Source organism: Heliangelus exortis, chromosome 13, assembly GCF_036169615.1.
Source record: "Heliangelus exortis chromosome 13, bHelExo1.hap1, whole genome shotgun sequence".
NCBI classification, from domain to species: Eukaryota; Metazoa; Chordata; class Aves; order Apodiformes; family Trochilidae; genus Heliangelus; species Heliangelus exortis.
Window position 1 is genome coordinate 11,240,393 of NC_092434.1, and position 25,643 is coordinate 11,266,035.

The window sequence follows — 25,643 nt, forward strand, 5'->3', positions numbered from 1 at the left end:
AACGCCCCTGGGTTTGTCCCCTCCCCGGTGCCTCCGGCATCTTCAGCTCCGGGAGCGCCCCGCCCGCAGGCGGTGGCGGACAATGCGGGACTCTGGCGGGGCGGGCGGGAAAGGGGGGGGGGGGCCGGGCTGGGCTGTGGGGGGCCTGTGGGCGCGGTAGTTCCCTGCCCATCACCTGATGCTGTGGGCAGGCGCAGCCCAGGGTTGCAGGAACTACAAAACCCGCCAGGCACCGCGCCTGGCAGTCTCGCTGGTGCAGCCCACACCTTCGCACGCCCCGGGGCCAGCGGTGGCCGGGGCGGCTGCTTGTCGCTGGGGTAAAAAGGATGGTTTTACCCGGGATTCTTTCGGAGCACTAAGGAGGGCACTACTGCTGGGGAGAGGGGTCTGCAACGCTATTGTGATGCAATGGTGAGATCCATTGGTTCCCTGATGGCATCGCAACGCCGCACGATCAGTTGTATCCACTGCAATTAAGTTTGCGGGATCTGGACATGGGAGGATCGAGCATGTACGTGTAACGGTACCAACTCTTCGGCATTTCTTCTGACTGTATCTCTTGCTCGCGTGCGTCTTACTAGCTCCCGGTTCTGATTACAACATATACCCATCTTTGGCACCAGTATCCTTCATCGTGCTTTGGGAACTACCTGAAAGACCATGCATCGATTTGTCTTGGCTGCCAAGCAAATTGCGGCAAGCCTGAGCTGCACAGGGCCGGGGGGCTGCCGAAGCAGAAGGCAAGACATGGCTTTACGCTGCGCCTCTGGGCTGGCTGCGGGGCGGCCGCCGCGGTGTCCCCGGCTCCCGCGTCCGGTGCGGGAGGGGACGGTGCGCTGGAGCAGCGCTGCCAAGGCCTCCGCCGTGAAGATGAACGAGAAAGCGAGCAGGGAGAAGATCCTGACGCTGGAGTCCATGAACCCGCAAGTGAAGGCGGTGGAATATGCAGTGCGGGGCCCCATCGTCCTTAAAGCCGGAGAGATCGAGAAAGAGCTGCGGAAGGTGAGGCGGGGGCGGCAGGGGGTGCGCGGCAGGGCCGAGCACGGTAGGGCAGGGCAGGGCCGGGCCGGGCCGTGCATGAGGGACTCCCAGCCGGTCCGCTCCGCGCCGGCCGCTCCCGCAGCGTGCCCGCCGCCCGCACTGGCCCTGCCCCCGGGGCACTCCTCCGCCACCGCCGCTCCTGATTGGGGCGCCGGGGGGCTCGGCAGGGCCGCTGCCGGCCGTGGGGCCGACGTGGCAGGCGGTGGGGCCGGCGGGGCCGCTGACACACCGCGGGGCCGGGACGTTCCCCTCTAGAAGCCTCGGGAACGCGGGCGGCCGGGCCGCCGGCGGTGCCGGTGCAGCGTCCCGCACCAAGTTAAGAAGCCGCCGACATCGAGCGGCATTTGCCCCATCCCGGCTGCTGCCCGAAGCTATGGCCTGATGCGCTCTCCCCTCCTGGGGCTTGCGGGACCGGCCGGGTCCAGGCTGGGGCACGCAGCCGCCTCCCGCCCCGCTCCGCTCACTCGCGGACCCGCACCCCCTCACTCGCGTCCGTTCAGACGGGGACCGGGAGAGGCACAAAACAAAGAAACCCACCCTCCGGCTACCGTTTATCTTGTGTCACCGATTGCTTAAGGCAAATACAATATATCCTCATAAAGCAGTATTTACATTTCTTCAGCCACTTTGACCCTTTGCTGCAATTCCGAGTCTTTTGTGTTATACAAGAGGTGACTGACCAGCTTTCATCATACTGATAGAGCGTTTAAAACTTTGATGAGGATTTTAGATACTGCCTTCGCTAGGGCAGCCAGGTAGATACCTTCGAAACCGCCGGTCTCCTAACACGAGAGACGGACCCAGAGCTTCCCCCTCACCGCTCCGCACTCATCCAACATTCCTCTGCCTCTGGCTTTTCCAAAGCTGAGGAGACTTACGCTTTCTGAGAGGACCACTGACACTGTGCTTCTCTGTTTTTTAATAGCACAAGCTGAAGTGCTTAAGGACAAGCCTTCCGAGCACAAACACTTAAAAGCTGCCCCAAATTTTAGGTGGTTAGTGCTTCCAGGAGCATCGGGCAATAAAGGCAGACACAAGATACTCCTGAGGGTCTGGGCTAAATAGTACTAAATAAAGCATCCACATCAGTTAGTGCTTTCATTTTGTTCTCCGTGTTTTCCTCTTATTCCTTTTCTTAATGTTAAGACTTAGCACTGAAAAAAAAAAAAAAAAAAAAAAAAAAAAAAAAACAACCAAAAAAAAACCCCACCAAACCAAACAAAAACCAAAAACACAACAAAAGAAAGCAAAAAAAATCCTAGCAATTCAAGCATGGCTTTTTGCTTGCACTGTTCACATCACTGCTTCCCCTGTCAGCATAAGGGCTCATTTTTGTTTTGAATAAAGCATCTGGCACTGTTATTTTTCTATTATTTCAAAGATTGGCTTCACTGCTTTAGAAAGTCCTTGCTAGTATGTGATTACAGGTACTGCAAGACCAATTTGGGTGGTGTATGTATAGTGCTTTGAACAAAAACTGTTTCATAGCAATACTAATGAGATGAGATTATTTAGATTCTTTGGTGTTTGTGCCACTTGATTTCCTTTGTTTTAGAAGGTGAAGCATGTTTTCTGGTCCCTGTGCATTATATATGTCCAACTCAATAACTATTAAAAACAGTTTCTTTTTTAGAATTCTATTTTAAAACTTCAGAGTAGTGATGGAGCTTTCATTTCAGAACATCTGTTTGATCTTTGCCTTAAAACTTGTTTATAAACGAGTCATTGACGTCATGCAACTAGTTTCTCTAGTGGATGCATTTTCTGGAGTTTAAAGTCTTCCAGAGTTCTCACTAAGTATGTTTGTTTCCAAGTTAATCTCACTGGGCAAGAGATATTATTTGACAAAACAAACTCCTCCCAACTCCCTTGTTTACTTCAGTTACCAGCTGAGTCACTGGCAGAGAATAATCTTCTGTACACTTTTTAAAAATTTCAAGACCAAGTCATCGCCAGTGTCTCTATTAAAAGATTGTATGGAAGTTTTGTTCCCACTTATGTGGTATTTCCCATTTGAAAGTTTTCTTTCCTGAACCACTCTCACGGAATATTATCAATGGGCACCAGCATTCACAGACATGTGGCTATGCTCTAAGATGACTAAAGCAAACAAAAACCTCCCTTTTGGCAGGGAAGAAGGACATCATTACTACAAAAGTTGAGAAAATGTCTCTGCAGAGAACACTAATTAACTGAAGAAAACAGCTGAAAGACTTATTTTTCGTCTGCACTGCTCTAGTTATTCTTTCCTCTTTGCCTTTCTGATAAAAATCCTCTTATTATCCCCTCTCTTAAAACAAAATGGCCTGGTAAAGTATACAGCCTTGAGTACTATGTAGATTCCTTATAATTTAAACATTATAGGTTATCTAAACACCTATTCTTTTTTTTCTAAAATTGACTTCCGTGTGAAGTCAAAGGTCAATGGCACTTCTTTGTTTACTTTGGTCAAAGCTGAATAACTTTTTTTTTTTTTTTTCATCCCTCTCAACCTTAGCTCACAGAGTTAGGTTAACCACTGCCAGCAGAATTAACACTGCCTGGTAATGAAGAGGCTGAAGTGACTGTGAGAGAAAGGTGATGCTCCACAGCATCTCTAGATTCATGATTACTTTTCATTAGCAGTGCAAGTGGTGGCCCACTGTAATTCTGCTACAGATTATTGGGAATTCAGATTATGAGCTTTGCACAGGAATGAAAGCATACACTGAAGAGATGCACTGGCTGGGCACAGAAAGGAGGGTGAAGCAAAGATATGGTTATCAGTAAACCTGCATTTGTCCTGTTCTGCTGAGATGCTTTTGGGCAATTTGTTTCTAAGCTAAAAAGATCTTAAATGGAGACATTATCTAGTCAGATGCAACAGAGGTATTTAAACTTGGTTTAATTTAGGTATACCTGTGTACCTTACACAGCTTGTTATGTAGCCTATACAGTAGCTACTTGAAGCTGTTTGCATAGTGTAAGCTTTCTTTGACTTTTGTTCTACTGTCTCAGATTCTGAATAGCAGTTTTCTGTTATTTTATCTGGGATAGTTCTTTTAAAAAGTAAAGATAAATGAGCTGTTAATCTCAGCTAATGTGCTCAGGATTGAGCCCAAGTAAGTGACAACTTAGAATACTCTGCTAAAGCATAACAAGGCTGACTGCTCAGGAGTACAGATGGGGCATCCTATGCTTGTATTTCATAAGTTTTGTTGGCCTGTGACTGGTATTATTCTAAGAGGGAAATCAAGGTTCTGATCTACATTAAGTCTTTCCAGATGGACATATTTATGCAAAATCACTTACTTGAATCACTTCTTCGAATATTTAAAAAAAAAAAATTTTTTTTTTTAAATTGTATCATGCTTCAAAAGTAAAAAAAGACTTTTACCTTTTAGTAATGGTAGTAGTCAGCTGATTCTGGCTTACCAAAGCAATACAGAGAGAAAGAACTGACTTCAGCCATTTTCTTTGGTGTTTCTGGAAACTTTTAAAAGCAAACTAGAGAACAGGCATATTTTAATAAATCATTATCCTTTCAGTAGGATTGAAATGAATAAGCTCTTTTTTCTATTCTTTTTTAAGACTTGCTAACAGATGGCCACGTATCAAGTATTGACTTGAATTACATTCCAGACTAGAGATTTGAGCTGGAACTTCAACTCAGTGCAGGAATAATGTAATCTCTGGGCACAGCCTTTGTCTTTCTTTACCTAATCAGTAACACCAAACTAGCTTTATCCTTACACAGGCAGCACACATACCTGATTTGTTACTTTGCGTTCATGCCAAGTTTAATTGATTTTGTTGTGGAAAACCCCTTCGTATCTGTTACTCTGACATCTCTTTTCACTTACACTCTCCTTTCCCCCCCATTTCCTGCTTAGGTATTACATCAGGTCAAGTTCTATGTCAGGTTAAGCTGGCATACACGTACTTGCAAACCATGTTTATGCCAAACAGCATTTTAGGGTCTACAAGTCAACTCATGTAACATTGGAAACTATGCCTGGCTTAGTGTGAGTCACACAATATTAGGTCCTGGTTCCAGGCTTTCAAGTCACTGAAACAGAATTGCAGAGCAGAAAGGGGTAGTAGGATGGTGTGCAGTGACACTGGTAGCAGGTAGAAAGTTTCTTCAGACCAGCACAGGGGGGTTAGCATATTTTACCACTGGGTCTAGAACTATGTGCCTTTAATGGCAATATGCAGTCCCTACATACTGAAGTCCATTTTTCTCTGTTCAGAGCCACTGTAGTCTGACTTACTTTTACAGCACACTCAACTCCTGTGCCAATGTTTTTCGTTTCCATGACTATTGCAAATAGGTTCCTATTGAATGTTTGTTCTTCAAGTCACTTGGTCACTCCCTACATTTCCATTTAGATAATAAAAAACCCAGCATCCTTTTTACTTATGTAGCTATAGTCTCAGGCAGCTTCTGCTAAAGTATTTTTATTAAAAGACTGTAGATTTTTTTTTGTTTTCAACCTAATTATTCAGGCTTTCAAATTGAATAGAAAAATTTCTCACTTAGAATCCAGACTTAATTGTAAATGTGAGTTGACTGCATCCCTGAGAGTTGTGCAAAGATAAAACACACTTTAGACAGTGACAAGCAGAAATATAATATGACATGCCAAGAAAAAGATACAAGATTGACTGGTACACCAAGTAATAAAAGCTGTTAAGCTTAAATTACCATCCTATAATTTTCTGCTTTGAATACGTGGCTGTGTGCACACTAAGAAAGTATCTTCCAGGCAAGAGCATTGCATATGGAAGCAAACCTGTAGTAAACCCCATGTTTTTCAACAAGGTACAAAATTCCTGCAAATGAAGATGAAAGAAAATAAATTTTAAGAGTACGATTACCAAAATCATACGATCAGAAACATGCAATCAGCAAGATCCAGCTGTATGATCTTTTCTTGCTGAGCAGCGTAGCAAGATCTCTTTGAAAACAGCCCTTTTCCAATAGGTTTTCAAACTTAAGAAGGTCCTCATGGCTGATCTGCTAATGACTGTTGTTTCAATTCTGTCATTTACAGTCACAACAAGATCTAGGGCTTTATTCATATAGGCAAAGTTTCTGAAAGCAAATGCACTTTGAAGAACATATAAGGCAAAAGTAACTTGAGGACAACTCCTGTTCTATAATCCCCAAGTCAGATCTGCCAATTAATGGTCAGCACAACCAATTTTCTCATCAGAGATTAAGGGGGATGAAAGTAATCACTGCCATTTCAAGTCAAAATCCAGAATTTGCTTCCTTCTTCCCTCCAACAACAGTTCATGTCAGCTTGAATTACACATGCATAACACAAATTCAAAGCCTTACTCTGTGGTAAGCAGGTCAGGTTTATTTATCTGCTGTGAGCTGTTTTGATAAAAAGATTGGAATGCTAATTCAGACCTTCAAGTTCCTATTAGTTAAGGGCCTCTGGGTAGTGCTTTCTTGGCCCCTTGTGAGGGTGAAAAAAAAAATACATGCAAGAAACCTGACTACTACAGCATGGATCTCAACTATGCTGAAATGTTTGTGTTTGCCAGCTCTGGTATTATACTGCTTGTTTGTGCAAGTCACAGCAAAATCAAACTTGGCTTGAGCTAAGCAACTAGCACAATGTTTCAGAGTGTGATGTTATTTGCCAGATAACCAGCAAGAGGAGGCACAAAGCAATGGCAGTGAAAATGAAACAATGAGTAGCAGCCAAGAGTGGCCAAATTTGTGTTGACTTTGCACCAATGAATTCTGGTTCACATGTGAAAATTCCTTCTCCCAACTTTCTGTTATACCTAGAGCACTGATACAGTTGTTAGAATAATCCTATCTGATCTGATTCAGGTTTCAGAGACTTTTCATCTGGTCTCTTAAAAGACTTCATTTCCTCTGAGAAGAGTGGCAGAAGTAATTGCTGAAGGAACTAATTTTCAAAGAGCTTATTTCAAATCCAGAAGATTCCTTTATTTAATTAAAATCCTTTCATTATCAAGAAGACAGCAAATGAAACAAAGAAATGAACAAATAAACATTTTTCTGCTTTACATCTGAATTTGAAAGTGCAAGATGGCTTCTCCAGCTTTAAAAATGGCAACTACAATTAGTCCTTTTGCTAACAATTTCAAAAGAATGGCAGAAGATTGGCTTTGTTCCCAAGACGAAGATGAATCATGTTGTTAGGACAGTGTGAGGTGCCACTAAAAGCAGAAGGCTGTAGCAGTGATTGCTTTGTAGTGATGGGGGTTGGTTTTCCCTCCTTGATGTGGTTCATACTCTCTTCAGTAGACATGATATCAGTCTGGTACTTACTGCTCCCCAGTGTGTTATTAGAGCTCCTGTTACGCAAGTTTCACTTTTCCAAATCCTTGCCTGCTGAAAAAGGCCAGTTACAACCCAGTCAGACTGCCCCTAGAACACACCTTGAAAACGTGCCTGTACTGTGAGGAGAATATGAGAGAAGGGGGATATGAGAGAGAGAATCAGAGTGGGGGAGCTGCTATCATTAGAAGAAAGCAAAACAATTCCAATGGCCTAGTTTCTACACCCTCTGTATATCCCTTGGCTTGCCAGGAACTTAAATTTGTCTGAGCACAGGCTTGTTGCTGACACAGTAAAAGCCTGGCTAAGCTTCTTTCCCTAGCAAACGATGTCCTGTCTGCAGCACTTTTTTCTGCTGTACCACAACCTGATGTTGAGGTTATCAACATCATAATCACACTTCCTCCTTTCATACAGATCTTTTCATAGACCTTCCAAAAAGTATTTGGCATTAACATACCCATGCACACCAGTACCATAATTGTAGGAGAAATCTTGACACAAGTAACCAGTGATTACTCTGTCTCAAGGGTTCAAGTATAATTCTACTGTGAAGGCACTGTCTGGATTCCCTTAAGCTTCTAATTTTCTTGCTTTGAAACTTTGACTCATTAGCATTTGGCACTTGTTCTTGCCTGTTTCGCTTTCCTGTTCCTTCTTTCTGAAATGGTAAGATAGGACTTTTGTTCTGGAGGAATCAAAACTAAATCTGAATAACTTATGATATTCCTTCTTTCCATAGAAAGATTGGAAATAAAGTAATAGAAAAAGATTTTAAAAACCCAAAAACAAACAAAAAACCCATCAAAAAAAACTTTTCCTTCTCTGCCAGGATTTTACAGTAAGACAACTATAATCTATGTTTTGCTGTGTTCTCCAGATCAATCATTTTAGTGGCAAAGGTTGTGTGGGGTTTGTGGAGTGAGTGATGATTGTATAGTTGCAGTTGATGCCCAAAGGCAGTGATGGCATGAATACTGTGTTTAGCACTAGCAGCAGCATGGTACCAGTGCTAAGAAACTACAATATTATTTCCAGAAAAAACTGATAGACACTAAAAAGGTCTGTTACTTTTGTTGTAAAGCTGCACCACTATGAAAACTCGAAAGGTGCATTACAAAATGCAGGGCACCTTTGAGCATTTCACTAACCAAAGCAACAAATATTTTTTACTGCAGGTCACAATAATATTTGTGTGCAAAACCCATCTTATTGCCTAACATAAAATATTTATGTTGTTAGGGTGTTTGTTTGTTCTGTTTTCAATCTGGTAAAATGGTATTTTTTTCATCTTATTGATGAGACCTATGGTTTTTTTTTAACTGACTAACAAAGACATCCCTCATTCTGTAACTAATTTGTATTACTGTGCAAATCTATTCCAATTGATTCAGTTTGCTTTAAAAAGGACCGAATGCAACCAAAATATGTGAGAATTTTTTGTAATTTGTTCTCATTCTAGATGTATCTTTCTTTTCCTGATTATCTATAAAATAGAATGAAACAATGTTGTGCTATCAGTAGACCCCAGATAGTTTAAAGATAACCCATTTTTAAGTGTTTACATTTCTCATAAATTGCTAAACTTCAGCTTCAGATGCCTGTAATATTTATCTGGTATCCCTATTCCTATTTTTTTACTTAAGGTTGAAATTCTTATTTGGGCACTCAGATCAGCAAACATAAAAGAAAATGACTTGAAGGAGTCAGTGTGTCACTTTCAATTATTTAAAGTGAATGTTTTTTTTTCAGTTCCTGGTAAATTTAAGACCACATAAACCAGACCTTTTTGAGTCAGGATCACATAAGTCCAATGGCCTTGTTTTAATGTCACTTCTAACTAGCTATTTAATGTCAAAAGAAAAACCTAAATGCTATCATTTAGGTGGACCAGATCTGTAAGTGGGGATTTGAATCACATTATCACATAACCTCCCAACCACATTACACAGCTGTAGACCTCAAAATATTGGGATACTTGGGAATTTGAATCCTTGATAACTAACTACTAATATTTTGATCATTCTTGTCTTTGCATGTCTGGGATTCCTTCTGTCATTAAGTCCTACACAATCCATGGCAGAAAAGAAAAAAATATTTAAGGCTCACTAGCCACACTTTCTATATCCAAAGCCAGTAACTTCCTGTAAATATATGGGCCAGAAAGAGGCTTGCTGTGGTCAGCCCAAAGCTAGAGTAGATTGTTAAATGTATTTTTTTACAGAAAACTAACTAGTCTAATTTTGAAATTCATTGGACCACATGAAAACTCTCACTGTTAGAAGAGCTCCCTAATATCTCTCATACTGAAATATATACTAGAAAAGCTATAAATTTCTTCCTGTCTACCTAGTTCATTCTTTTTTCTTCTCATAATGTTGGTCTTTACTTTCAGTTAATCCTTTTCTATTTAAATCAGTGGTGGTTTGTTGTTTTTTTTTTAAATACTAGCCAGTTCCTTACCTTTTTGCCTCATTTTATTTTGCTTTTCAAAGAGCAAAGAGCTGTGATTGTTAATCAACATCCATCAGCTGCCTTCCCTCTGTTCTCATTACATACTCAGTTCCTCATATGAAAAATGGCTGTCTGTTCAGATTTCAAAGACTGGGAAGCTTTTAAATATTCATGATGATTATTTAGGACTTCTCCTGTATAGACCCTTACTATGATATATTTTGTAAAATATCCATACATGGAAAAGTGGGGTAATCTTATCATGAATATTTAATCTAAACAGGAAATAAATAAGCAAGCAGTATCTTTACTTTTTTTACCCTAAAAAGTAGTAAAGGGGACTTGAGACTTCTTTTGTTGGCACATTTCTCAAATGTCTCAAACCTTTCTAGCTTCTTGCCTGACCTACTACCCCCTAAGTGTATTAATCAAGTTGCTCTAGTACTAATAATTCAAATTCAAATTGATCTTTTTCATATTTTCTACTTACATGTAGTTTCCAGGCACATTATACTCATAGTTGTAGCCTGCAGAAAAAACCCCACAACACTAGCCTATCATTTAAAAATGCATCACAGCCAGCATAATTTCAGTAAAATATTTAGGATCTATTGAGATTATTGTATAAGAAATGCATTAAGCTTTACATTAAATACTCTATTTGTTCTGAGATTAAGCACTGTTTAGTTACAGCTATATGAGGGATACCAAAAAAGAGGAAATCTTTATCATCTACTTCAGCCCTAACAATACATTGTGACTTACCTCCTTTTAGGGAATCAAAAAACCTTTTACTGAAGTAATTAAAGCCAACATTGGAGATGCACATGCAATGGGACAGAGGCCAATCACCTTCCTCCGTCAGGTAACAATGTCATGAAAATATCATTCTTCAGTCTTTACTAGAGTACCAAGAATGCCTTAAAATCTGTCTTATATGTGTATTACTACAAAAAATTCACTAGATGCTCTTAGACTAAATATAGTTATTTTGTAAAGAACTACAGTTTCATTTCTGAGGGGAAGTCCTGTACCTTGCTTGCTGAGTGTCCTCTTTCAACACAGTAGTTTTCCTCTACTTTTCAGATCATTCCTCACCCATATTTTTTCCTACAACCTCTCCTATGTTACCAGTCAGCATATTCATTATCAATAACGCACTTCAAAAAAGAAAGTGGTTGTCTTCAAGGAAAAAGACAATGCCTTTTTTCATCTGACAGTATAATTCAAAATCTGCATGCAGTTGACTGCAACTAATTGTACTGTTGCTGATTTTGCACGTTTTACCTCTAGGCAAGCTAACTGGTATGTTAACTTCTAGAAAATACTACAACAGAATCCGTGTTTGTATGTTATTCCTAAAACACAAGCAAGGTTTAAAGCTAGTATGACTCTATTTACTGAGCATCTCTTAAACGCATGTGTAAAATCCTCAGTCTATAATAATAGAAATTCAGAGAGTTCCAAGACAAACTGAAGCTGTATCAAACTGGGGTCCTGGTGATGAAATCATAAAATGGAGCTATACAGCAAACTGTCAGGAAGCTACATATATCAAACCTTCTTACATATTATCCAGAACCAGTGTCATTAAAGAAAATACTGGGTAAATGGAAATCCTTTCTCCCCATGATTGTGTGCACACATGGGTTACTTCTTTGGTCATTGTCACTCACAATGACAACTGCCTACCATATTACAGCATGTAAGCATAACAATGAGAGAGTGGAATAAATTAAGCTGATCTCAAGCTAGAACTTTAAATTCTTTGCATCTTACATTCCTTCATGAACTTAATTATATAAGGTCATGTTTCTACTTTTACTATGTTCTATATCACCATTTTAAAAAAATTAAATATTTCTCACAAATTCAAATTAGTAACAACTGTTTTGGGGAAGGATTATTAGAACATGCAACTGGGACTTCAAAATTTGGTCATATTCCTCAGTTCTGCTCCGTATTGTCAATAAAGTGGACTAGCAATACACAAAGAGAGGAGGACAGAGCTTTTTAGAGATAAGATATGAACAACTGCCTGTGTTTTACTGTTTTTGCACTATGCATAGCTGACTTGACCTCCAATCTTCACTGTCCATAACACAAATAGTCAATAATTATATAACTGTTTTTAGCAACAGAACCTGATAAGTTTTCTTCACTTCTGTAAGCATCACTGTTACAATAACAACTGCAAGCTCTTCATCAATAACCTTTGTTTAAATTAGCTAGTATTTGTGAACTTCATTTCCAAGCTAAATTAATGGTAATATTACCAACTTAAAGTGACCACTGAGAAGTGGCCAATTTACATGTCTTGGCACTCTAGGTAGTGGCACTGTGTACATACCCAAACCTTCTGGACAGCCCAAGTTTTCCAGAAGATGCCAAAAAGCGAGCCAGACGGATCTTGCAGGATTGTGGAGGAAACAGCTTAGGTAAGCACCTTTTTCAGTTGCTCCTGTTGGTGTTAGAATCAACAAAGGCAGTTTCAATATCTGCAGTGCTGAAATTTCCTAATGCTGTTTGATATCATTACAAGTAAATTGCAAGATAGCCTGGGGCAAATTGATAGACGGTGTGGCCTACTGATAAGAAATGACTAATAGTGCAGATTTTTTATGAGACTTGGCACAGAAGAGGACAAGCTGAGGATTACACAGTTACAGAGTACAGTAGTTTGTACCTGGGAAATGCCACTAGAATTTCTACTCTGCAGATAATGTTACAGCTGCTGGGCATGGCAAAGGATCTGGCACACTTAATCACCTTCTTTCAGGCTGAACAGAGTTAATAGAGAATGCATTAGAATAATTGGCATATCTCTTAATCTTTGTGATTGCAGTGCCTATTTGCACTGGCATATTTTGAGAGTTGGTGCTGTGAAACCATAAACAAAATCTAGACAGTGGTTGTGTTAGCAGTATTTCAGCCTTGGACTATTCTTAACAACACAGCCTAATACAGAATGTATTTTGCCTTCACCTTTTTGTTGCATTGGCTTTGTTTCTAGAACATTAAAATACATTTATCAAAACTGAGAAGTTCCTTGAATTCCTTTCCTCGTTTACTTTGGAACAATAGAACCACACAGTACTCAGTTACCAGGGATACATTTGAATTTTGTCTCAGTTCTTCTTTGCAGCAATTTTCAAATTCAGGGTGATGGTAGGAGTTCTCAGAATGCTGGGTCTTGGCCCCATGCTGGAGTGAAATGAAAGGAATTCATCTTTGCACGATATTTCAAAAATAGGTTGACTCGGTACAAAATCCCCTTTTTAGCAGATCACATACTTCAAGTAATTTACCTTAGCTCAGTAGACACTGAGGAAGTAGGCCTGAAAAAGTTTCAGTTAATTTAGCTTCAGTTTAGTTTCAGTGGATAAATTGAACTTTTCTAAGTAACTGGAGTCTAAATTATTACTGGTTTATGCTTTCCCCCCGTCTCCAGTATTGTACTGTATTCTATCCAGTATTGTCCCTTCTCTTGGCCTCTTTTCTCATCAGCCTCTGCACAGCACTCCATCAACATGATGGCTGAGGCAGGTGGTGTGCAGCTGAATGGAAGTTACTCCTATCCTATCACTTTGCCAGTAGTCTGGCAACTTACTGCAGTAATCTTCACAGCTGAGGAGAAATTTGCTTTCTTGGGAAAAAGCAAAGATCAAAGTCTGATCCCTTCATATAGCTCTAAGTGCTGTGTTATATTCTAATAAAACCTTATTTTCAAAAAAATTGTCAATCTGTAACCAAAGTGGCTTAATTACATATGGGCTGAGCTATGTGAAGTGTTGTACCCACATCTATACCTTCCTATTAAAACATATGAATTGCAAAGTTAATATGAATGTCCTGACCTCTGGATAGTAACTATAATAACCTCACTACCCAGGAACATTCATTTGGCAAAACCCTACTAATTTTTATTGAGTCTTGTAGACCAGACCATGTATGAAGGCTCAAATATGTCCTTAACTTCTGTTGGGTTGAAACATTCTTGGATTCCTTTGACATCCGTTACTTTGCATGTGGGATTACTGTCATATCTTTCCAGGCACTTGAGAAGTTTATGCCTCTCCTATATATAAAAATATCTAATGCATTTTTGGGCTGGGTTTATTTATTTGCATGCCATAGTGCAAAAAGTTGGGTTTTAGTCAAAGCTACCAGTTGAGTGAAATTAAGTGTAGAAGACCTGAAAATTGAATTCAGGTCTAGGTCTTCTGTATATCCTCACCAAGTCATGGGACTTGGCCTTCAATGGAGCACAAGACAGAATGATAGCTGAGGTTTGTTCTACTTCAACAACAGCTTCCTAGCTGTGGTCAGAGCCATGTATAGACCAAGTATAACTTTTAGTCTGTAAAAGTAAATGTTTTAAGACATTAAGGAACTTTGTGCCCTGAATTACCATTTTGTCCCATGAAACTGTGCAGTACTTGCTAAGATTCTTTGTCTTTATAAGTTAATAGTTTTGCAGAAGCATTATCAGGCAGAATACCAGCATATAACTGAGTGATGAGAGTTAAGTCAGGCACAATTATTCCACTCCACCCAACAAGCAAAGAGGATTCTGCAGCTTCATGACATTGTTCTAAATTAGATATACACTTGTCACTTCATTGTCCATCAGTCCTAGGCTTCAAAGCTTGAATCCATTTCCCACCTTGGCTTGTGCTTATTTGTTGCACATACTCAGCAGCGATGCACACAGGCATCTAACATTTTACTTTATTTAAGATTCATAGTTGTACTCTGTAAACTGCATGAGATTTATAAATTGGGGTGATGGTAGATGTTTCTGCTACAAGTAACTGAAAGTGGTTGTGGGAGGTGCTGGGGGAGGGTGGGAAGAGAGAAGCTGTTCAGGATTTTTTGGTTTCTAGACTGCGGGAGAAAATGGTTTATTATTTTCATACTGCCAACAGAATCCTTACTTGTCATGGATTTGAAGAAGTTATTATTTATTGCATATGCTACCTCTGTTCCTTGTTCTCAATACTTAAATAGGTGTTGGTTGACATTCTGAGGTTTTCAACATAATGAAAGCCACTGGGAGATAGTAAAAATGGGACTGCTGTCCCAGATTGCAAAGTAGGCTTTAAATCCTACTTTTTACCAATCCAGTATAATTTTTTTTGTATTTTAGTGATAGTTATTATATTTTTCTAATTCCAAATGAATTATCTTAATAAATAAATCAACTCCCTTTTCTACTCCTTGAGAAAAAACCAAAACCAACGCTGGGGATACAAGCCCTCATATATACAAACTATTTCATACAATACTAGCCCAGGAGTTCTTCTAGCAAACAGAAAATGTGATGCTCGTTGCATCCAATTCTCACTTAATTCTCTATTTTTCACAGGATCTTACACTGCCAGTCAAGGTATAAATTGCATCCGTGAAGATGTTGCTTCATATATTCAAAGAAGAGATGGAGGAGTTCCTGCAGATCCAGATAACATATTTCTTACCACTGGGGCAAGTGATGGTATTACTGTAAGTGTTAAACCTGTCTCCTCTTAGTATAAACTATCATTTATCCTTTACCTTTGGAAATACAGATCTCTGTTGAAGATCTGGTGTCACAGACTCCTATGATTTTGAACTAACAGATACTGAAGTCACATTAAGTGGACATCCAATACACTCACTTATGCAGATGTAATATGCCAGCTAAGAAACAGGTACATGGAGACAGTCTCTTCATACACATTAACTTGTGCCTTCTGCAAAGGTAGTATAAACTATGTAGTTGCCTAAATATAAATTTAGGAGATTCAGACCATTCAGACCAAATAATCATATGGTTAAGGTACATAAACCCAGCAAATTAGAGGGTATGAATCAGTGGCAGAGGGAGGAGGGAATGACCTTGGAGGTGAGAAGTCTCAGCAGCTTTTCCCAGTAAAGTCTCTGCTAGTGCAGATTAATGCCTGTGAAAATCCTAAAGATCTATTTCAGTAGCCAGGTTGTTTGGGGAAAACTGCAGGTTTTGATTTCAACCATGGTTCAAAGATAGTCCTCAGTTAAGAAAGGAATAACTGTCTCTATTAGATTTTTCCTTTACACATTTACTGATACTACAACAACCAGCAGTTCTTTGCTTTTGTTTAGGCAGCCTTTCATAACTTGTTTGTAAAAGATTTTTTTTTAAATGACATCTAGTGGCAGACTTCAGAATGACAACGTTTTGTCGAACAATTCTCCAGATGCCTTTAGTAAATTGGCTTTCCAGAGTTCATGATGCCAGTGTTACACTGGCAGCTTGTCAGGAATGTCAGCACCACATATTAAATCTGTACCACACTTCTTTGATTTCACCAGTGATGCCAAGTCAGCAGTACAATTAGTCTCATTATTTGGCACTTCAAGGGTAAAACAAGCAATGTTTCGTAACTTGAGAGATAGAGGGTGTTAAAGAGTTTTAAAATTTGCATTTGGTCCTGATTATACATTTTGGATGCTTGGTATTTTTAAGCTAGAGGTGGGTTCAAAATTATGTTGATTATAAATCATTAGCTAAGCAGCTGAGTTAGTATGTGATGAGAGGCACAGAAAGGCAGATTTTGGTCTAGAACCAATGGGGAACTTACATGATACTGCTGTTATATCTGAGGAGATACTTTTGTTTTAACATTATCATTTACATGTTGAGAATGATGTCTGCTCTGACTGCACCTTTACTTCACAGTTCTCCCTTGATTACAAAGGCAAAAAAAATCTCTCCCCTTCATGTACCCTTTTATTTAATTCACATGTAAAAAGCCTACACACAGACATACAGCCATTTGGCACAGGTAAATCCTCTGGGCTGACCTTAGCACAAGCATTTTGCATCTTCTGTCTGCATCTTCTGGACATAAACTACATATCATACATTAGATTTTCATCCCAAGACATGCAGACCCTGATCTCTCCTAATCCTTCAGAATCAAACCATAATGCAAGTCTCTAACTTTGTTCCCACCTGGCCACAATTGCCCCTAATCTGAAAAAACGGTCTCTCTGTTCCAAAGGAGAACAGGCCACAGGCCTCAGTTCTGGATTTATTTATTGTCCTCTGTTTTTATTTATTGACATAAAGTGAGTGGAAGGTAACAAACAACAATTAGTTGAGGTCTCTTTGCGTACAACTGGGCACAGTAGAAAAATCATGATCTTGCTATTCCAGTTTACAACTTTCCCTCCTGCCTTGTGCTCCAGAGGTTTTTCCTAAATTTCACAGTTGATCAGATATGATCTTTAGAAGCTGTGACATGCAGAGGAATTCCATTAAGCTGAGCTAGATCATCCTCATTCGGCCAGTAACTTGAAATAAATACCCTTTGATGTGACAAACAACTGCATGCTTCCAGAACAGAAATCTGCATTAACTCTAGAGTTTAAGGAAGATCAGTAACTTATTCTAGAGCATACAATTAATTGTGGAGTCAGACTTTTTTTTTTCTTTTCTTTTTTTAATTCCTACTTTTTCCCCAGACAATTTTAAAGATCCTGGTCTCAGGAGGTGGAAAAACCCGAACAGGAGTGATGATCCCTATACCACAATATCCCTTATATTCAGCAGTCATATCGGAGCTAGATGCTATCCAGGTGAACTACTATTTGGATGAAGAAAATTGCTGGGCTCTAGATGTGAATGAACTTCGTCGTTCCTTGAATGAAGCTAAGTCATATTGCAATCCAAAGGTCCTCTGCATCATCAACCCTGGAAATCCCACAGGTCTATAGCAGTTTTTTTAAATGTATTCACTATTTCATTCATTTGACATTGCAGGGAAATCCTAACCACAAATCAAATATGTAAAGGTGAATTCTAGAGATCAGTGCTCTGAGTAGAACCTTATGTCATACTTTTAGAAACTCGTTTTCAGCATCATGGAACTCCAGGTTTTGGGAAGAGAAGAGGAAGCAGATTCACTTCACTGAAGCCACTGCTTCCACTGAACATCTGCAAAATTGTGGAATGAATTTTGGTCACTTTTGGTCTTGAGATCTTGTCTGTGATGCAGCCTATAGCCTCTTGCCTCTGAGAGGCAATGACTCAAGACAGGCTTTGTGCTCAGTGGCAACTACTTCCTCCCTCTGAAGAATTTAGTTTTCCAAGTAGTTGAGGTTGATTAGTGGGAAACTAGTTCCAACTTAACCACCATGCATGTGAGTATTTCAAATGATCACTTATACATCAATAACTTTTAATAAGTTTTTGATTGATTACTGCATCTCACACGTCCTTTGCTTTGCTTTCCTCCACAAATGTGCCTTAATTTCATGCTTAGTGAATTGAATTACAAATTCAGTAGCACAGTTTCTGAGAAAGAGGAGTATTATCTTTGAAAAGCTAGTAATCAAAATAGGTCTGGGCAAAAAGATTTGTATTATATATGTTGCATTAACTTTCTTCTTCCTTTAAAAATCTAACTACAGGACAGGTGCAAAACAGAAAGTGCATTGAAGATGTGATACATTTTGCTTGGGAAGAGAAACTTTTCCTTCTGGCTGACGAGGTAATGGAATATTCTGTTCTCTCAAAAGCACAGGCTGAGTTCACATGTGAGGGGTAATTTTGTTCCTTATGTGATATTGGTATGCTTTAAATGCAGAGAACAGATTCTCTGTTATCATATTAAGACATGAACAAACATGCAAGATTCCTAATATCAGTGGATTAATATAAGAGGTTGCTTGATCTGGATTTTAACTAGGGAGAAAATGTAAAGGACACAAGCAAGGAGACACAAGGATGTATTATTCTGGAACTGACCTAAAAACCTATGTAATACTTAGACCACTTCAAATGACAGAAAGGAAAATCAATTTAAACATACAAGTAAAGGTTAAATTATACAAAGACTCACTGTTCTTCCAAAGGCTAAAATATATCATTAGAGTAACTATTACTTAACAAAGAACCTTGTGTCTTCTAACAGCCTTGAGTGTTACCACTGTTTCTTCAGTTCAGATGTAGCTCTCTAAAAGGCAGATCTTTTATCCTTAGTTGGGGGAACAGAGCACATTAATGTCTTCTGACTGTTCAGGTTTACCAGGACAATGTGTACTCTGAAGGATGCCAGTTTCATTCTTTCAAAAAGATTCTGTATGAGATGGGACCCGAGTACTATAACAATGTTGAGCTGGCCTCTTTTCACTCCACCTCTAAGGGATACATGGGCGAGTAAGTCTGCTTTAGTTTTTTGGTTTTTTTCATCTTGCTCATTAATCTGATGGGACAGCCATTTCATGTTAGAAGCCTGAAGGTAATTCACTGTCTTCTATTAATTTAACGGAAGATTACTAAGAATAGGAAAGCAAGCATTTAAGCACAGAGTAACAGATTAGTTCAGTGGTTTCCAAAGTACCAAAGAATAAGTGTATTATTTATTTCAGACACCTAATGCCTCAGTTCAACAAAGGTGAAATCCTACAGTCCTAAACCAGACTTGTGATAAAGGAAAATACAGTCTCTGACATTCAAGGGAACAGCTTAAGAATCATTGGGACATTTGATATTATAAATGTTTGGGTTTGGTTGTTTTAGGGAAGAAGAGATAGAAGAAAATATTCTTCTGGCTAATTATATGCTGCTACAGCCATATGCTCTTGTTCTGAAGAGCAAACAGTCCAAGTTAATGATTAACTTGCCAAACAAGAAAAATGCATGTACACTACGTTCTCTGTATGGGATACTAAGGCTTGATGAAATATCATTTAGTTTAATCTTAAAACATTATCAGTACAGCAGCTGTTTCAACAACCCGTATGTTACTTATTATAAGATCCTCATTTTTGTCTTTCTACTTCTGCAGTTACTTTCATTGCTTTTCCAGCTTGAAGGTTCCACTTGAGGTTAACCAATCTTTTCTGTTCACTTTAATCACAGATGTGGCTACAGAGGAGGTTACATGGAAGTTATTAACCTGCACCCAGAAATTAAAGGACAGCTTGTTAAGCTGCTTTCTGTTCGCCTTTGTCCTCCAGTCTCAGGACAAGCAGCAATGGGTATTGTAGTGAATCCTCCAATACCTGGAGAAGAATCATATTCTCAATTCATCAAGGTCAAGAATCTTATGCTTCTTCTTTTGTGCATTGCTTGAACATAGCCTAAGTATTGTGAACATAAATTTTACACAGAGGCCAGATTCTTTCATTTTTTTTCTTGGACAATCCTGTAATAACATCAATTTACAAAACTATGCAGGGTATTTTAAATTAACTCTGTATGATTACTTAAATTTTTTTTTTTATTCCTTACATGCTTCCTTTGTTTAGAAGTCAAAAAAAAAAACCTCAAAAGACTATCAAATCAGGTTTCTTGCTGATAAATTCAACTTCACTGCTGCTTTTAGCATGACAAAAAATTACTAAGTAAGATTTGCTTTTACTAAAATCTGAACAGGAATGTAAGTTCAAGAACAGTTAAAAAATCTGTTTTATTCTTAGATGTCCAGGGTCTCTGTATACTGAGCATAGTATTTTGAATTAAAGCATACATATAGTTTCTTACTTTTAAAAATTAAACTGAACCTATGGCCTATGAAGTACTGAGTCAGATCAAAGGTTCAGCTAACATGGTCTCTAAAAATATTCACGAGTGGATGCTCAGACGGAAGAATGTAAGAAGAGTGCATGCAAATAGATGCTAATGCAGGCTGTTGTCTATCTATAACACTTTGAAATTGTACCCTGCTAATGCCCTTTTTCCACTGCTGTCTTTAGGACTATAACTGAAAATGGGAACATCATTTGCTTTAATAGCTCAGCAAAGCCCTAAAAGTGTTTATTTCAGGGATGGCTTCTTGAAGCATCTTAGTTTTCTTCGGTGTTTTTATTGCCACTTAAAATATGTCAAACTGAACACCTTCCTTTTAAACAGGAGAAGGAGTCTGTTTTGAACAATCTGGCCCAAAAAGCCAAACTAACAGAAGATATGTTCAACAAGGTACCCGGATTTCACTGCAATCCACTTCAAGGAGCTATGTATGCTTTCCCACGGATCTTTATTCCTTCCAAAGCCATTGAGGAAGCAAAGGTCAGTCAGTCATTTTTACCCCAGTCCATTGTAAACTTTGCACACTTCTGCCTGCCATTTCCAATGATAAATTTTTATTCCAGAGATAGAATAAGCTCATGTAGTTCCAAAAGCAGTACCTTGACTTTATGATCTTTAATATAACATGACCTTTATTTTAAGAGAGGAAAACAAAACAGAGCATTTCATCACAGTGGTAAGACTTCCAGGCTGAGAATGTTACCCAAGGATGTTAGCATTAAATAGATAGAGGGTAGGCAAGCATCTGGACCTGTGCAAGTTCCAAATCTCTGCCCATGCCTGGGTTGGGTAGACCAGCATGTGCAATTGTGAAGGGCAGTGGGCTACTAACCCTGTAAAACAAGCCCCACTTGGCAGGTGTGGGAAAGAGGGAGGGAGGTTTCCTCACTTATTTCACTTCTGTACAACATTTTGGTATTTGGGTCAATAAGATATATTACTAAATTACAAGTCTTTTTGTTCCTCACTAGAGCTCTATTACCTAATGTGTAGTAGTAATTTAAAGGGAGTTTTATTTTGAGGACAAAAATAGGGCTGTTTTTCAGATTAGTATTTCATTAGGCAAATAACATGCATGTATTTAAGAACTTCCATACTAATTAACCACTGCACTTCCTAGTCAACAACATCGAGGGGAAAAAATAGTAACTGCCAACAGAACTGGAACACGCAGCTCTTAAATTAATTTCCCCTCTTCAAATGTCAGTGGCTTAGTTTTGTCTAAGTACAATGTTGAGACTTTTGACAAAACTTACAAGTGAGCTAAGAAGAAAAAAATATCTAAAATCTTTCTTTTGATGCAAGTGTTTTGTGTAGGTTCTAAAGCCTTATTTCTCCATGAAGTACTGCTATTTCATTCACAGTGTGAACTGTCCCATTAGCAATTGGTTTTCTTCTTTTTGGTTAATACAATAAGAAACTACTAATGTAAGGTAAGGTTTCAGGAAGAAAAGCAGCCATGAAATTCTGTAAATTTGGAATATTTTGACTCCAGTAATACCTAAGCACCCATTCCTTTAGGCTCACAAAATGGCACCTGATATGTTCTATTGCATGAAACTTCTGGAAGAGACTGGAATATGTGTTGTACCTGGAAGTGGATTCGGCCAAAGAGAAGGAAGCTACCATTTCAGGTACAGCTTCTGTTTGCTTAAAATCAAATTAACTGCAATAAGATCACCATGTACTGCAATAAGTACCATCCTAGTACTTGTGATTAAATATAGGGATTTTTGGTTTAGTTTATGTTATCTTACTTTCTACTCAACATTCTCTGTCAACTGACAGTAAGATCAAGTAGATGGTCCACTAGATGAGCTATTCAGGTTTTTAAGGCATTTTCACAGCTTACTGACATAGTTTTATTCTATTTTTATACAGTGACACATTAAATGCCTTCCCATGAATAGAAAAAATAATAATAGCTTATACTCTAATCTTAAATTTGGCTGAGACATTACAAAAATTGCCCTATTTTCTTCTGAGAGAAGTGGGAGTTAAACAGTATTTCCATATCACTAAGTGGAACTAAATCATCTAACACCAAAACTATGAACATAAACTCTATTGGTTTTGCTTCCAATAAACAGCACTTTACTCCAGCTGAGTTACTGATAGTTAGAATTTATCATAGGACTGAGTCTTGTTTGGTCTGAAGCAACATAACAGAGTGTACCTCTAGCCCTGACAGTTCTGCAACACAGATAGCTGGGTGCATGAAGCTCCAGGAAAGGGATGGTGTGAGTCCATTCCTGTTCCAGTATGAGAAAAACATTCTGTTCTGAAGGTCTTGCATATGTGCCCAATGTCATTTTCAGATTATGAGGAATGGGAAAAGGGACTAAAAAATGCAGTGTGGCATGTTGTGTTGGTGCAGTGCTTCTGAATTGTTTTCTATTAAAAATATATATATACATTTCCTCCTGTCAGCTGCTAAAGCTCAAAAAAAAAAAAAAAAAGAAAAAGAAAAAAAAAGGATATAAATTGGCACAACTGCTCCAAAAATGGAAACTGAGTTGCTGTTGTTTCTTATTGATAAGCCTCTTTATCACTAAACAGAAAATAACAAATCTTGAATTCCTATATATTGACCAACTGACAAAAATTTCTTTAGTTTAGTAGCATAGTTCAGTTAAAGCATAAATGTAGAAAATAAGAGAACCACATTAAAAAAGATAGTAAACTGAGCACAATTCTAGCTGTGCTCAGCCCTGAGGTTACTCAAGATCTTTTCATATTTCACAGTTTAGTTTGTTTGAAGATAACATGGGTTGTTTTTTTTTCTTCCATTATATATTATTTTTCAGAATGACCATTCTTCCTCCAGTAGAGAAGCTGAAGATGCTACTGGAGAAAGTTAAAGACTTCCACATAAAGTTTCTTGAAAAATATGCATGAAACTACTGTGGCTTTTCCCCCTCATCCCCTCCCCTTCAAGGCAAATGCAGAAAATGAACAAAGATGTGCTGAGAATGTGCTGTTTCTCTAATTTAACTAAATTCAAAATAGAACCTATTTCAGATACTGTTTCAACTTACTAGATTACTAAATTTAATGTCTTGTATGGAAGACATTGTTTTGTTAAACAAACTTTTTTTTTTTTTTTTTTTTTAAGAGAAGAATGTAAAGAAAGCAGTGAGAAGAAAGAATCAGTAAATGATTTTGTGCCTTGATTTGAAGTTACATTCATGACCTTTTGACTTAGTAGGTTGGGAAGCGAACTGTTCAGTAAGACTATTAGTGTTGTGGGATTTATTTTTTCTTTTTACTAAACAGAAATACCAAGAGCAACTTCTTAGCTAGGAACATGCTTCCCATCTTAAAATTCTACTAAAAAAATTCAAAAGCCTACATTATAGGTATTTTTTTGTTTAATTTTTTGTTGTTGTTATTAAGTATGAGGTGCTCTCCAAATCTGATTAAGCATGTAAGTACAGCATGCTTATTTAAAAAAAAAATCTTTAGCAGATATGTGCAGATACCTTTGAACTTCTGTTAAAAAGAAATCTTGCCATCATATCATTACCTAAGTGGAATATAACAGTTTTGATCAGAGGAGTTAACACGGTGCCTACTTAAACCCTGTTTTTATGAACTGAGGAATATTAGCTTCTTTTTCATATGCTATTCAACACATTATCACAACATCAGATAAGAGCACTGAACACTTCACCTCCTAACAACTCGGTGATTCTGTTAACTCACATCTTTTATATACCTGTAACATAGTAAATTACTGTTTCAAAGCAGATGTGAGTACTGTCAGTCCTTTCAAGTAGAGTAAAATGCAACACTACTTCAGCGTGCATTATCTATGGAGAATATTTGTTTGGAAGCACGTTACTGAGAGACCCTTTAGCTGGACAAAATCCAGCTTGAACTGTCAAGGAGAAACAAATGTTGTTAACAGAAGTGTGGTTTCTAAGGTAGAAAAAAGGTATTTAAAGGAAAATGTCTTGCACCAAGCATAAAGATGATAGTACAGCTCACTCTTAAATCTTCCATAGTCATGCTGCTGGCTGAATGATCTTGAGTGATGATTAAAACATAGCTGAACCAGGTCCCTGTGTAGGAGTACAGCTGTATTACTCTACTAAATGATGCCAGTTTGCCTACACAACAAAAGAAGGCTTCTGTATCTCTAGAGCTGAAAGCTGAACACCTTCTGCTAGCACTGATAAAGGACTAAAGGAACATAGCTTCCAATATTCAGCCATGACAGCATTGGCATTTGTGTGGCCTTGGCTCAGCATTTAACAAGTTTATTAATTAAGAATCTCATTTAAGCTAATGATTAATTTTAAGTTATTATTTAGAAATAAAATAATTTTAACGTCTACTAGCACTTTGTTAGGCTGCCTTTGGAGCTGATTCTCTGCTGACCCAGGTCATTATAGCCACAGGCTAGAGAATCACCAGAAGGATAAAGCATGTGCCAATCTATTACGTATGGAAGACAAGAAATGCCAATAATTGTCTTTGCAACAGCACCTACTCATCTATGACATAGAATTAGCACCTGGTGTACTTCACACAGCTCCTTACTGAAGTCTGTAAGAACTTGGTACTTGTCAATCACCTGCTAGTGGCCACAGGCTCATACGTACTCATGGAACACAGTTACACGAAGTTTTTTTATGGAGGTTTACAGAAAAAAAAATTCTACTTTTATCCTTGCAGAAATTGACTTCTGGGAGGACAGCAGACTGAGAACTTATGTCCCTAGTATCCACTAAGAAACAAAAACCTTTATCTGATAGGACTATCCACTTGAAATCCTTCATATGCACTAATAAAATAAACCCCAAAAGCAAAACCATAGTAAGAGGTCCAAATATTGATGTAAAATCATACAAACAGCACTTTCCTATTCTAGGAACACGTCCAAATCAGATCTGGCTTTGGACTCATAATGCAGTGTAGATTCAAGCTAAGATCTAATAGTGGGAGTTAGAATATTTTTTTATATTTTTGTAACTACAGATTTTTCATGGGGTAGTATTTGTAATCTAATAAGTCAATAGATTTTATATTTGCCTTGCATTTGCACCTGATACTTCTGGAAAAATTGTAAAGTTTTACAAGTTTCTAATGATAATTTACAGGTGTGAAAGGCTTTTTGTTTGAAGTTGGGACAGCAATTCTTACACTTTTAAATCAAAATACAGTGTCATAAATGGAGTTTTTTCTAAACATTCTATTATGGTGCCTTTTATGTTTCTGACATTTTAAGGGATAACAATTTGTTCTTGATGCATCTCATATGGGAGGGTGGGATTTCTATTG

The 25,643-nt window shown here is 38.5% G+C and overlaps 1 protein-coding gene across 1 annotated transcript; it reads left to right on the top strand.

The window, feature by feature from the left end:
• Positions 1–190: 190 nt before the first annotated feature.
• GPT2 (glutamic--pyruvic transaminase 2) lies at positions 191–24,106 on the top strand. The gene is made up of 11 exons (XM_071756832.1): positions 191–1,002; positions 10,578–10,667; positions 12,132–12,240; positions 15,171–15,304; positions 17,288–17,531; positions 18,236–18,315; positions 18,847–18,983; positions 19,689–19,863; positions 20,682–20,837; positions 21,879–21,991; positions 23,165–24,106. The coding sequence occupies exons 1-11, from the start codon at positions 661–663 to the stop codon at positions 23,253–23,255; spliced, it is 1,671 nt and encodes a 556-aa protein (XP_071612933.1). The 5' UTR covers positions 191–660; the 3' UTR covers positions 23,256–24,106.
• The last annotated feature ends 1,537 nt before the right edge of the window (positions 24,107–25,643 follow it).

Coding starts and splice junctions, on each gene's coding strand:
- GPT2 (XM_071756832.1), top strand. CDS start 661: ATGCATCGATTTGTCTTGGCTGCCAAGCAAATTGCGGCAAGCCTGAGC. Junction 10,668..12,131: donor CAATCACCTTCCTCCGTCAG/GTAACAATGTCA, acceptor TTGGCACTCTAG/GTAGTGGCACTGTGTACATA. Junction 15,305..17,287: donor GGGCAAGTGATGGTATTACT/GTAAGTGTTAAA, acceptor CTTTTTCCCCAG/ACAATTTTAAAGATCCTGGT.